Here is a 13262-nt window from a genome sequence, read left to right as displayed (position 1 = left end):
TGAGGACGTCGCCTCGCGCGTCCGATTGAATTGTCAAAGCGCCGAGATATCGTGGGAGGAACTTGCCTATCACGGGTGCTTGCACATGTCGACGCGTCGGCGGGACCGCGTCGGTGGCTGCCAGAATTCCGTTTAATTGACGCGTCGACTCGACGCGTCGCTCGCGCTTCACACACCTCGCTTACCCACCCTTTGCTTCCTGCTCCTCCGCTATGGCCGCTGTTGAACAGCAGCCCATGTTTTTTGCTGGCTCTGACGACGAAGATACGCCGGATATCAAGATGGACACGGACGCGCCCCCAGCACCGGACATCTCAGAACCTGGCCCCAGCGTGGCGCCACACCGAACCCAGAGGCCGCTCTTCTTTGGGGACAGCGATGATGAAGAGGAGATTAAGATCAAGTACGAGGTGAAGGAGTCCGTACCCATGGCAGACGTTGAAGACGACATGGAACTGCAGTTGGATTTAGAAATCCCGGATGTCGTTGAACTCCCTCGCACGTCCAGCGCATCTAGTATGTCCACTACATCCGATGGTGCTCGAATATCTCCCCTGCCTTGTGCAGTGAGCCCTTCTGCTCAGGCCGCGAAGACGGAAGAACCCCCTCTAAAACGTCGCAGACTCTCGCCCCTTCAACAAGCGCCAGATATCTCGATTCAAGACTCTTGGTACCTTGGCTCTTTTCTCGTCGACAGCGCCTGGAGCACGGTCAAAGGCACTGGATACATCAAGACTGGCGAGGAGATTCACATTGAACGCGACGAGATCGACAAGCCTCCACCCCCTCCGGTCAAGAAGCCGGTGAAAGAGAAGTCCAGTGGCGGCAAGAAGCAGTTGACCATCGCGAGTATGCTCAAGCCTGCACCTGTCAAACCTTCAGGGAAAAAAAAGCAGGACACTGTCGTTCGCATTACCAACAGCAGAGGATTTGGTGCGCCGTATATATATGCGTCTTTGATTGATTTGACTAATGCGGCGCTTAGAATTCGGACGTCTTCCGCAAGACGTCGCGTCCTGGGTCTCGCGGCTTCTTGATCTAGGTCCGTATGCTTCCCGTAGAGCTCGCGCGATAGTCGTTTATCGCATACAGATATCGTCGAGTTCCGGAAATGCACCATGGTCGATTGTCCCGCCAAACTCACGACCGGCGCGAACTTGATTCTGTCCTTGTCTGTGTTTATCAAAGCTTCCGCATTTCGAACACCGTCTATTTCGTCTAACGAAAAAGAGAAAGACAGGTCGAAGATCATGTTCAACGAAGGGCGTGAGACCGAAGAAGAGCTGATTTTGAGAGAACGCAAGCGGTCTCTAGGCAGCTGTTCAAGCGCATCAATTTAAAGCCCGTGAAGAAGGCGGGGGTGTCATCAAAGGCTGGAGGGAAGTTGACCCAGCAGGACTTGCAAGTGCTGACTCAAGGACCTCGCCCGCCTGCGACAAAGTCGTCTGGGAATGGTGACGACGATGACGGCGAGGGCGATATGACAGAGGACCAGATCAACATGATCTACCAGAAGTTCGTGCTCTATCTCGTCTTACACCGTGCGAGACTGACAGCCACGTTACAGGGCACAGCAGAACGACAGGGATATGGGTGAGATGGAACCCGCCGAATCTTTCACGATGAAATTACGAGGATACCAGAAACAGGCTCTCTTGTGAGCAGACCGTGACTCGTCACATCCGTTTACTGATAGGTCCACAGGTGGATGCACTCCATCGAGACGGGTGCCGCATCCGCTCGAGAGGCAAAATCTTTGCACCCACTGTGGAAACAGTGAGTGAACAGTTCGATAACGCTGTGGCAGACGGACTCATACATTATAGGTATCTCTTCCCCATGGACCCACACAATGAGGTACTGGACCTCACGGCTGATGAAGAGTTCTTCTACTTCAACGAATACTCAGGCGAACTCAGTCTTGAGTTCCCGAAAGCAGAGCGGAAATGCAAAGGCGGCATCCTTGCGTGAGTTATCCGCATATTCACACTGGTACCCGACTGACACTATTGTTTGTTAGTGATGGTATGATTTTTGTCACTGTTTGGTTCTTCGGCACTGACCGCACTCGTGTCTGGGGCTTGCGTGTCTAGAAAGTCAGTTGCTTGCGTTTGCTAGTATCTAACTACTGATAATCACCTGCAGTGGGTATGGGTAAGACAATCATGCTGTCATCGCTGATACAAACGGCTCGCGAACCGGAACCCCTGAATGATGATGATGCCAACGGATCCTCCAAGACGAAACAGCTCCGACTGAACAACACATTCCGTGTAGCCGCGAAGCCCCAACCTCAGCGGCGCAAGGGTCCCTCTGACACGCTCATTGTCGCTCCGACATCACTGCTAGCGCAGTGGGCAGAAGAACTTGAGCGCTCGAGTGAGCCGGGCACTTTGAACATCCTTGTGTGGCATGGCCAAAATCGACTGGACCTCGACTCAGCCATGGACGACGACGATGCCATCAACGTCATCATCACTTCGTACGGTACCTTGGTGTCTGAGCACGCTAAACATGAAAAGCATTCGTCTTCGGTATATGAGAGTACGCCCATCTTTCTGACAATCATATCACACACGACTGACGCTGCATTCTCTCAGTCGAATGGTTGCGTAAGTCCTTATTAATAGTTTCTCATCGTCAACACAGCCTGATCATCTGTATCAGGTGTTATACTCGACGAAGCCCACCACTGCAAGTCTCGGACGAGCAAAACGGCGAAGGCAGTTTACGCTCTTCGTGCACGCAGGCGATGGGCTGTGACTGGAACTCCCATTGTCAACCGCTTGGAGGATCTCTACTCGCTTTTGTAAGCCCGCCGTGTCTTTAGAAGGACACCACACTCATCTTTGCGATCACAGGAAATTCTTGGATTTTACGCCATGGTCGAACTACACATTCTTCCGATCGTAGGTATCTCGGTGGGCTTTGCGCAACATGGGCTCACAGCACCTCCAGTTTCATCACGTTACCTTTCTTGGCTCGCGACCGGAAGGCCGTTGAGGTCGTGCAAATCATCCTCGAGAGCGTCCTTCTGCGCCGCGAGAAGGATATGCTTGACTCCGATGGCAAGAAGATCGTAGAGCTTCCCGCGAAAGAGGTCTGTCCGAGGTACACATCTCATGTAACGCCACCTTAACCAGCCCCATAGATCAAGGTCGAGCGACTGGACTTCTCTCCGCTGGAACGCAAGATCTACGACTCGCTGTACTCGGATGCGAAGAAGGACTTCGAGAACCTGAATGAGAAGGGCCTTGTCAGCCGCAATTACACTCACATTCTCGCAATGTTGATGCGGTAGGTAGTGATCATTTGAAACCTCGAGGATACAACTGATCGAGATGTGCAGGCTGCGACGCGCAGTACTCCACCCCAACCTCGTATTGTCATCAAGCGAACGTGGGTCCTCGAAGGCACCAGCAGGCAGCGGTACTATCGACGTGGAAGAGCTCATCGAGAAGTTCGGGCAGGGAGAAAACTCCGTGGGAGATAGCAAAGTCTATGCCGAAGGCGTTCTCGCAAACCTTGGGCAAGAGGGCGACGCGGAATGTCCCATCTGCTTCGACGTTATGGAGACGCCGGTCATCTTGCCTGAGTGTATGCACCAGTCGTGAGTTGCACTCTAATAGTCTCTATGTGGTTTGTGGTTGTCGACACGATAGTCCGTCACAGCTGCAAAGACTGTATCGTGGCCTTTATCGAAAAATGCCGGGAGAAGGGCGAAGACGGCAAGTGCCCGACATGTTCCCGTGGTCCAGTGAAGGTAATGCGACAAAAACGTTGAGAAGTTGGTTTGCGCTCACCCCGCTTACAGGAACGTGACCTGCTGGAGGTAGTCCGGGCGCGAACGAACGGCGGCGAGAAGGATTCAGAGACACCAACATCATCGACCCAAGTGACGTTGCGTCGCAACGACTTCCGCTCGTCCACGAAGCTCGAAGCATTGGTCCAGCACCTCCGTACGCGCCTGCACGTCAACGCCATTTCCCTCATTCGCTGACGCCCTACAGGCCGCCTACGCGACCAAGATCCGTGCTTCCGAGCGGTCGTATTCTCTCAGTTCACCAGTTTCCTCGACCTCATCCAGGTAGTACTGGAACGCGAGGGTCTGCCTTGGCACCGCTTCGATGGCTCGATGGACATCAAAAAGCGTAATGAGGCGGTCAGCAGCTTCAAGGCGGCGTCCCGTGAGCCGAAGGTGCTTATCATCAGTTTGAAAGCAGGCGGAGTGGGATTGAACGTGAGTTTATCATCGTTCATATTTTACGAACCAAGTGCTGATATGTTTGGGAACGCAGCTGACGAATGCGAACCACGTGTTCATGGTGAGGACGCTTTGACATCTTGATCTACCAACGACTTATGCTGTGCTGTTAGATGGACTGCTGGTGGAACGCCGCTACGGAGAATCAAGGTAAGCCGTCCCATTGCCATTTAAACAACGGCGGCCGTATTGAACGTGTTTGCGCGTCAGCGATCGACCGTGTCCACAGGATCGGGCAGAACCAGACTGTCTACGTGACTCATTTCATCGTGAGATTTACGTCCTCTATGAGTGCGCCGTGCGATCACTTACGTTGAACGTCGGATAGGTGAGCGGTACGATCGAAGGCCGCATCCTGCAGATCCAGAAGCGCAAGACCGCGATCGTCAAGGAGGCATTCAAGGGCAAGCGCGACAGCGACCCCGAGAGCATCGAGAACCTCAAGATCATGTTCGGCGACGACCACCCCAGCCAGTATTGATGTGCTGACGCTCGACCACTTCCCGGAAACGGTTCATCGTGTATGCCCGATCTATGATACATATACAGAGACGACAGAGAGACCCAGATACCTAATTCTATATCACCGCAGAGTCCGGACCGGATTTACGCCCGTGTTCAGGCCTTGTCGTCTACGGACGTGTTTTCGCTGCGCGTGTCAGCCTCCCTTCTGTGCATCAGCACCGTGGCGGCGACGAGACAGCCTACACCGAACATGCCAACGACCTGGAGCGGGCGCGTCAGGATGCGCCGCGACGGCTGTGAGAGCTGAGGTTCAGAACACGCACCCCGCTGAAGACCGCCGGACGCCACCAGACGTATTCCCCGGTGAGGAGCGCGCCCTCGATGGGGGTGCCTGCGCACCGATCAGCACAAGCCGGGCTACGCTACGCACCGTATGTGCGCAGGGACCACAGCACGCACCGATGAGGCTGCCGAAGCCGCTCATGCACCACGCGATCCCGAGTCGGAGCCTGCGGGAGCGAAAACGGTCACCAGTCAGCTTCACCTCCGCGGCGGCGGTCCGAATGGGACGCTGACCCGGTCTCGGACATGCTGCCCGCCATCGAGACCAAGAAGGGGCCGAGGAGGGCGATGTCTGGGTTCCGCGCACGCGACGTCAGCGGGCCGCGCTCCTCGTGCGGAAGGGCGGACGAAGGAAGACGCACACGCGCCGGCGAAGAAGCCGTAGATGGACGCGATCGCGACGACGCTCGCGACGGTGTGGAGGCCGATCATGCCGAAGACGAGCACGGCGCAGGCGACGGCGGAAGCGGTGACGACGCGGCCCACCCCGGCGTAGTGGGCGAGCGCGCCGCTGAGGAGGCGCCCCGCGAAGCTGCACCCGTTGAGGATCACGAGCTGCGGGCGCCGGCGGGCGGGGGATCGCGAAGGTGGATCAGCGGACTGGGTTTGCGGGGACGGCAGCGGACGGGGCCGGAGCGGGGCCGGGAGCAGAAGCTCACCGCGTAGAAGGAGAATTGGGGGCTGAGTCCGTGCTGGATGGCGTCGAGCTGGATGTAGAAGAGCGGGAAGTAGAAGTCGACGATGAAGACGGAGATCCTGCCGACCCGGGGAGAGGAGGGGGAAGGTCGCGATGGTTAGTCTTATGTACGTCGTCGCAGGTGAAAGCGCAAGGGGACACCCACCCAATCACGGTGAGCACGTACGGCGGGTCGCGCGCGAACGCCCGCGCGGACGTCCACATCGCCCGCCACCCGCTCCCGCCGCCCTCCTCCGCGACGGGCACGCAGCGGAGGCGCGTGAGCGCACAGCCGACGAGGAGCAGCCCGGTGTTGAGCGCCGCGTTCGCGCGGGTTGCGGTCGCGAACCCGAGTCGGTCGAGCGTGTTGTTGAGCATGATCGGGTTTACGACCGGCGCGAGCGAGGCGCCGCCGGCGACGAGGGTCATGGCGAGCGCGCGCCGACGGTGGAAGTACTGAGAGACGACGGCCATGCTCGGGATGTACACCATCCCGGCGCCGATGCCTACACCGAGACCTTGGACGAGGAAGATCTGTGGATGCAATGTGAGACGGGGCGGCGAATGTGAATCGGTCGTTCGCATGCCTGGTAGAAGGCACCGGGCTGGGCGAGGGAAAGCATAAAGGTAGAGAATGAGAGAACGACACATCCGCCGTAGAGAAGGTGGTAGCTAAGCAAATGGTTCAGCCACTACTTTGTTCTATACGCGCGTTCCCACTTACAAGTATCCGCGGTCGTAGAGATGACCGACAGGGATGCCGAGCAGCACGAGCAGGAAGGCTGAGATGCTGCCAATCCACCTGAGAATGGCGCATGCGTTGTCAGCATCTCAGCAGTCAATCGAGGGCACTCACGAGATGGTCGAGGACGATGTGTTGCTCAAGTAAACTCGGTTATAATAGTCTAAATGAAAGTCAGCGGTGGTCAGAGTTGAGACCAAGCCGCATACAGTACCTTGGTAAACCCCAAAGGAGTTCGTGTAACTAGAAGTTGGATTAGTGTAACCTTGGGTGACTTGCTGACAACGGGTCGTTACCCAACTGAGCCCATCTGCAAGAGGAAGCTGGGGGCACAAAGTGAGCATTTGCCAATTGGCGGGGAGAAAAGAAGTCGACCTACGCGCCGAGAACGTTTCTCCATGCTACCCGCCCCCCTTCTGGGTATGCATCCAGTTCAGCAGCGACGACGGTCTCGTCCTTCGGGGTTACTGGCTTAGCGTTGACGAGAGCGGGTGGAGGCAGGATGGAGGCTGTCGAGACGGATTTTGATTCCTGACACGAATTTTGTGACAAGGTCGCACTTGCATGGCCAGAGTCCTGGAGAGGTTGCATTCCAAGTGAGCGCTGGAAACGGAGACGCAAGGCAGGAGAGGGAGGGAAAAATCCGACGCACATGCGTTGCAGACGCAGGGTATTTGAGTCGCGAGCAGACCTTGGACGCAGGCCCGGTATCGATCAGTGTCCCGGATTAGAGGACGATAGAATGAGAAAAGAGACGAAGCACCTGGCGATGGCCGGGTTCTTACGTCTGGGTCGTAACTCTGGCGCCATGGCCGGACTATGCCCCCTCGCTAGAACGGCCCTCGAGGACATCTAGCACCGGTACGCGCGCGGTGTGCAGCTGTGGCCCATCACCAGACGTTCCATAAAGACGTAAGGCCGAGCATAAATAGTGCGTAAGCGAGCGGGACGGGAAGCTGGCGGGAGACACGGTGGCCCGAGGAGGTAGACGGCCACTCGGTGATTGGCTCGATCGGCCCGCAAATCCCTGTGGCTGTGCCACACGTGAACACCTCGGGTCCATTCTGTTACCGTTGATGCTCTTCGCTTGTGCAAGTGGAGAAAAATGATACACCCAGTGGATGAACAGGTACATGTTGTTCGCCAAGTGCGTTGTTATTATATAAGTACGTTGACCCCCACAGCTTATGGCGAGATGGCCGAGCGGTCTAAGGCGCCAGAATCGGGCGATGGGATTTGAACCCCCGCAAACCTGGTCGTTTGAATCCCGCTCTCGTCAAAATGGCTCGAATCCTCTTTTTGCTCCACCAGCACCAGGATGAGGTTTGTTGCGTCCATTGCGTCCATACATTTGCGGGATACTATCACGACCCCAGTGATGAGAAAGGCCCCAGTGTTGAGAAATCTGGTCTGACGGTCCTGTCCCTCGTCCGATAATGTTGAAAATTCACACGTTGGTAGCAATATGCGTTAAATTTCGTTTGCAAAAAGAACGACGTCGTTCCGTGCAGAAACAAGCCCGATCTTTGGCAAACATATCTCAAATGAGAAAGGTTGAGGATTTGATACCCGTCGGCTACGACCCCATGACCAGCGCTTAGGTGGAAGCTGCGCGAGGGGCATTGGACGAAGCATGGCTGCGTTGCTTCGAATTCTCTGGCACAATATCTGCGGGAGGGGTGAAAACGCACTTTGGGTCAGTTCAAGCGTGACTTCAGCCACAGAACGTGAGTGAGTTTCAGTCTCCGACGTTGCCGTCGGGGAGGATGCTGTCATCACTGGACGTATCCGACAGCTTAGCCGAGCGGAGTTGATGTCGTGCGTGACCCGCGCCGTGACCCCTCGGCGAAATTCATAATAGGGCGCGGCGGTCGCCACGGGCGCAATACTACCGTTTCTCTGAAATGTTGCAATCGCTTTTTACAACACTGTCAGCATGAAAAAATCGAAGACTATGCAGAGTAATGGGAGATCCAGGTTGCCTCGCGGCGTCACACTCATCACTGGGCGTGCATAATGAAGGCAAAACATCAAGTTATAAGCAATGTAATTTCCAATGTAGCACCTGCGCAGCACCTTGGGCATCACCGATATACAAATAATCGACGGGAACACTGTATCATACATTGGGCTTCAAGCACGAGAGCCAACGTCCATGCACACAAACCACGACACGAACGGTCTACGATATACACGGGGGATTGATGCAGGCAACGAAAGCTATCAGAAAACAATACAGACAGGTGTCCATGCTGAACGGCCGCCCACGAGACAGAGAGAGAGAAACAAAAGCGCAGCGATGAGAGGGAGCAGAGGAGGGGAGGCGGACGCAGGAGGAGCTATACTACTGCCTCACCGATGGAGAAATGGACCTGATCGCCCTCGGCGAGAGTGAGGCGGACAGGAAGCCGGGGGTCGATGCGGACGGGGGCACTCGAGCCGACAAAGAAGTCACCGCGGGTGAAGTTGCGGGTGATGGCGGCGGTTTCTTCCTCGGTGAGAGGGCGTGGTCGCTTCGTCGGCCGGAAGGTGGAGGTGGAGGCGCTGGGGTTTGCGTTGGTGCTGGGCGCCGTGCTGGTGTTGGCGGGGGCGGCGAAGGTGTTGCTGTAGTCGTAGTACGGCGGGTGCTGGAGCCCCTGCTGCATCTGCGGGGGTAGGGCATCGTCGGGAACGGCGGCACCTGGGCTGCGCACGGGGACGGCGGGGGGTAGGATAAGCCCGGGGAACAGGGGCCGCAGAAAGGGAGAGCAGAACGTACGGGGTTGCGCCTGGTTCTGTTGGTGGGGATCTGTGTCGGGATCTGGGTAGGTGCATGAGGCCCCGAGGCCGCGCTTGAGGCAGCTCTGGCGGGGCGGGCGGCGGTGAGGCGGGGCGGACGGGGGTCGGGCGGCGGCGGGGAGGGCGCTCGGGGGAGGGACATACCTGGCAGGGGAGGGCCTCGCTGCACCTGGTTTTGCCGGCGTGGCAAGCGGTGCAGGCCCTGCGTACGGACGGCGCCTTGGCTGCGGAGGGGCGGAGGGGCGGAGGGCGGAGGGGCGGAGGAGGTCAGCACGGACGGCGGCGGCGGGGGAGGCGGCATACGCACGCTTGCGGCCGTCGGCCTGGCCGGCCAAGGCGGCCTGTTGCTGTTGGAGGTCGCCGGCCAGCTGGTGATTGTGCTGCTGGAGCTGCTGGGTGTCGATCGACGGAGGGCCCGCGTCCTGGGCCGGCGTGGACGCCTCTGAGAGGGCCGACATGGGGGTGATGGGCGGGGCTTCGGAGGTCCTGCCATTTATCCCGCCTTTGCTGGCCCCCGCGCCCCCACGTGCCGTCCCTGCCGACCGGGCTCTCCGCCCTTTCCCCGCCGTCCCTCCGCCGCCTCGCCGCCCGCACGCCCACCCGGCCCCGGCTCTCCGTCCCCCGGGCCCGGTCTCCGCCGGCTATCCGGCTTTCCTCCGCCCACCATGACCGCCCGCCCCCGCTCCCCCCGCGACCCGCAGGGCCTCCCGCACCCTGCGTTCGCCGACTTCCAGCTCTTCGACCCGCCCTGCACGTCGCCCCGCCCCCGCCCCCACTCCCGCCCTCAAACGAGCTCTTTTCCGTCTCCGAAACCTCGGACATCTTCGGCTTCCTCGACAACTTCGACTGGGATCTCAATGTCGACACCCTCCAGCAGTCTTTCGCCGTACCCGCAGATATATACCAGAATCCACTCCAGGAGACCGCTCCGCCGGGACTCGACAAGCTAGCGCCATCGTCCAACCTGTTCTCCTCCCAGGGCGATCAGCATCTGCAGCCTTCACCTCCACAACCTCCTCAACCACAGCACCAGCCCCAGCAGTCCCCCACAGCCCTGCGATCCGCACCGCCCGCCCAGCCTCCCCTATTTGCACCCCACCAGAAGCGAAGCCGCGCATCCGCTCCCCCAGCCGCTCCCCGTCCACCTCCTCCTCACGCGCGACCCCGTCCGCGGCCGCGGCCGCGGCGTCCCGCGCCGCCAAGCCGCTGCTCTCCACGCCCCAGAAGCGGCTGAACCACATCATGTCCGAGCAGAAGCGCCGCAACGCGATCCGCGAGGGCTACATGCAGCTCACGACGCTCCTCGCCCCCGCGGGCGCGCCCCCCGGCTCGGGCATGCCCACCCGCGGCCGGCCCAAGGGCAGCGGCAGCCGCGGGCGCGGGACGAAGGGCAAGAGCGGCATCCTCTTCGCGCGCGCGAGTACATCTATTGGCTCGAGGAGGGCCGCGACGCGCTCCAGGAGGAGGTCGCGCGGCTCGAGGCCGCCGCGGGCATCCGCTAGCGTGTGCGCGCGGGCGGCGCGAGGTGCGGGCCCCGCGCGGGAGGTCGGCGGCGCGCGAGTGTGGGGGGAGGGAAGCGACTCCGGTGAGTGTCTTGCGCCGTGTGCTCGTGCGGCGTGTTCCCTGACTCATGTCTTTTGCGCTCTGCAGGGTTGTACTTTTATTTTGGGGAGGACCACTGCCGCTTCTTGGTGACATGCCGATGCCGGGCGCAAACCCTGCGGCGATGCAGGTGTGTGAAGCTTTCCGTATTGCCGGAGGAGACACTTATACAGTCGCTGACCTCTGGCATCTCTGTCTACCCGTGGCTTCTCCACTAAGCACCGCCCGAGCAGTTACGGCAATCCGGGTTTCGGATGGTGGTCCTGGATCACGGACTCCGGACGGTGACCTTAATAAATGTATGTGTTGTACACTAATCCTCTGTATTTTTGGCACTGCGAGAACGCGGTCATCGTGCAGCCCGTCGCGTTCATGATACAGCCGGCCTTCGACCGATCCATACGTCTGCCTTTTCGAAGTTCGCCGTACGGTCCCAGCGACTCGCTGTTGGCATTTGGTCAAACAGGTATTCGGTCACGCCATCACCCATGCGCATTCGACGTGAATATGGACTACAACGGTACAAATAGGAGCAATCATCGGCGACATGCAAACCCACAGCAGCGGCAGACCAACGAGGTCAATAAATCTCATGAGAGCCGCAATAGTGCTCAGTTCATGATCTGGCCCGCAATTCCACGATGCCCTCTTCCTCGCGAGTACACGGCTACCCCTCAGTCGATATTGTATCACCCGCGAAAAGGGAAGCGACTCGAGCTTGACCATGAAGTCCACGCCTTCATCCATGCGAAAACGTTCTCTGCAATCGGGAGGCGCGTACGACGGGCGCTCGAAGGGCTCAACAGACTCGAGTCGAGTGACCCGACGAGGACGACAGCTCCGATGTGCTTGTATACGTCAAGCTAACGTACCCAGCTCGAAAAACCTATCTTCATTTCGGTCCACTGTACCATCGCGACGCGGTCAGCCATCGCACCCAAGACGTGCAAGACGATGGAACATACCCACTTTGATCATTCTAAGTGGCAGGCTTCAAACCACGCTTGACCATCGCAGCCTCAAGTCGCCTCCAAGCCTCGTCGACCTCCCGCTTCCGCTCCCGGTCACGGCGCCGAGTGCTTCGCGGCCCCCGGTCCAGATCGCTCCGCGCCCCCGCCCACACGCCTCTTTCCGCCGCCTCCCGAATGTCCCAGATGGCCTCCATCTGGGCCAAAGGGCGCTTGTCCCACGCGGCGCTGTCGGCCAACCACACTTCCGCCTCCGCCCGGCTTGCTTCGAGCTCGCGCAGGACCCTGTCCTCGACCGCCCGGCACTCCTCCACCTCCTTCTCCGTCAACACCTCCAAAAAGGCCGCGGGAGTCTTGCCACGGAGCACACAACGCCCCAGGAGCCCCCGCTTGGAGCAGCCTGAATCCTCCGAACAGGCGTCCTGGCCCGCACTGCCGTCCGCCGCGTCCGAGTCCACGAGCCGCTCCCACAAGCCGCGGGCGAACCACGCGTGCGCGTACGCGTCTCCGATGCAGTCAGGGTGAATGCGGCGCAGCGCGCACGCCGCGACGAGCGCGCGCGCGAGCGGGACTGCCAGGCCGCGGCTGGAGCGGAGGAGCGTCGGGCGGCGCGACGCCCACGGGCAGAAGTCGGGCTCGTACACGCCGAGGGTGTCGTCCGCGGGGTGCCACTCGCGTCGGGTGGCCGGGATCTCGATGGGCTCGTATACGCTGATGGGGTCCCAGCTCCGCCAGCAGCGCTCGAACTTGAGGAAGCCGATGGTGCGCGTAGTGGGTGGTTTACCGGAGGTGGCAGGCAGGGGTAGGGCGATGTGGGCGACGATGTACTCGCGGGGCAAGTTGCGCTTGGTGTCCAGGAAGTGATCGAGCCGGGTGACGACGCACGAACACAGAGCGTGGGATGAATGGACGTGGTACTCCGTGATCAGGGTTTCGATGAACATGGTCATCACTTGGTCGAGTCGCCATTGGATGGCCCATGGTCTCTGTTTGCAGCTGGGCCAGAGTTGATGGAGGAGGACGTTAAGCAAAGTAGGGACAGGGTCAGGAGGGGGGCCGAAGACCACCCTCTCGAGTACTTTGAGAAAAAACTCGGAAAACATCGACGGGGAGCCGGGGGACTAGAGCTGAGGAGGCGGGTGACGGGGTCTCTTGCAAGTAGTGGTTAAGAGTCTGCATGTTTATATACGCGTTCGGGATGACGTTCGTGGCACGAGCCGGCTTACATAACGACCCCTCACGACATTAATGCTCACTGTGCAGTGCTGGCAGCGGGAGTAATGAAGTGAATACCTCCCGCGGCACCCGCAGGCGGCGACGCCGAACGCATCAGTGGCAATCTCACTCCGAAAGTGTTTGGGCAGACTTGTTTGGGCAGACTTCTGATGAACTCTGAGTAAGGCAAGGACCGACTGTAAGCACACG

The 13262-nt window shown here is 59.2% G+C and overlaps 5 protein-coding genes across 5 annotated transcripts; 2 read left to right on the top strand and 3 right to left on the bottom strand.

Moving 5' to 3' along the window:
* Positions 1-212: 212 nt before the first annotated feature.
* On the top strand, positions 213-4745 carry BXZ73DRAFT_101372 (SNF2 family N-terminal domain-containing protein; the record flags this gene model as incomplete). The annotated part of the gene is made up of 23 exons (XM_048014885.1): positions 213-516; positions 568-933; positions 986-1042; positions 1093-1171; positions 1315-1515; positions 1568-1657; positions 1705-1776; positions 1827-1967; positions 2021-2085; positions 2146-2544; positions 2601-2612; positions 2668-2809; positions 2862-2909; positions 2959-3100; positions 3152-3297; positions 3350-3610; positions 3673-3763; positions 3815-3959; positions 4011-4240; positions 4299-4325; positions 4378-4414; positions 4475-4533; positions 4593-4745. 23 exons carry the CDS (start codon positions 213-215, stop codon positions 4743-4745), a joined length of 3267 nt encoding a protein of 1088 aa, XP_047877800.1.
* A 137-nt stretch (positions 4746-4882) lies between these two features.
* BXZ73DRAFT_89954 (MFS general substrate transporter) lies at positions 4883-7080 on the bottom strand (the record flags this gene model as incomplete). The annotated part of the gene is made up of 12 exons (XM_048025447.1): positions 4883-4990; positions 5053-5120; positions 5189-5238; positions 5306-5363; positions 5434-5626; positions 5731-5827; positions 5914-6281; positions 6335-6419; positions 6472-6549; positions 6604-6652; positions 6704-6732; positions 6869-7080. 12 exons carry the CDS (start codon positions 7078-7080, stop codon positions 4883-4885), a joined length of 1395 nt encoding a protein of 464 aa, XP_047877799.1.
* Positions 7081-8828: 1748 nt separating this feature from the next.
* BXZ73DRAFT_89953 (uncharacterized protein) lies at positions 8829-9725 on the bottom strand (the record flags this gene model as incomplete). The annotated part of the gene is made up of 4 exons (XM_048025446.1): positions 8829-9125; positions 9183-9332; positions 9412-9491; positions 9575-9725. 4 exons carry the CDS (start codon positions 9723-9725, stop codon positions 8829-8831), a joined length of 678 nt encoding a protein of 225 aa, XP_047877798.1.
* A 207-nt stretch (positions 9726-9932) lies between these two features.
* BXZ73DRAFT_101370 (uncharacterized protein) lies at positions 9933-11087 on the top strand (the record flags this gene model as incomplete). Its single annotated transcript, XM_048014884.1, has 3 exons — positions 9933-10021; positions 10398-10687; positions 10918-11087. 3 exons carry the CDS (start codon positions 9933-9935, stop codon positions 11085-11087), a joined length of 549 nt encoding a protein of 182 aa, XP_047877797.1.
* Positions 11088-11848: 761 nt separating this feature from the next.
* On the bottom strand, positions 11849-12781 carry BXZ73DRAFT_101369 (uncharacterized protein; the record flags this gene model as incomplete). The annotated part of the gene is made up of 1 exon (XM_048014883.1): positions 11849-12781. The coding sequence occupies one exon, from the start codon at positions 12779-12781 to the stop codon at positions 11849-11851; it is 933 nt and encodes a 310-aa protein (XP_047877796.1).
* Between the last annotated feature and the right edge of the window lie 481 nt (positions 12782-13262).

The sequence above is a fragment of the Epithele typhae genome, assembly GCF_022376455.1.
Source record: "Epithele typhae strain CBS 203.58 chromosome Unknown BXZ73scaffold_24, whole genome shotgun sequence".
NCBI classification, from domain to species: domain Eukaryota; kingdom Fungi; phylum Basidiomycota; class Agaricomycetes; order Polyporales; family Epitheliaceae; genus Epithele; species Epithele typhae.
This window is presented reverse-complemented; position numbering and strand designations above follow the sequence as displayed.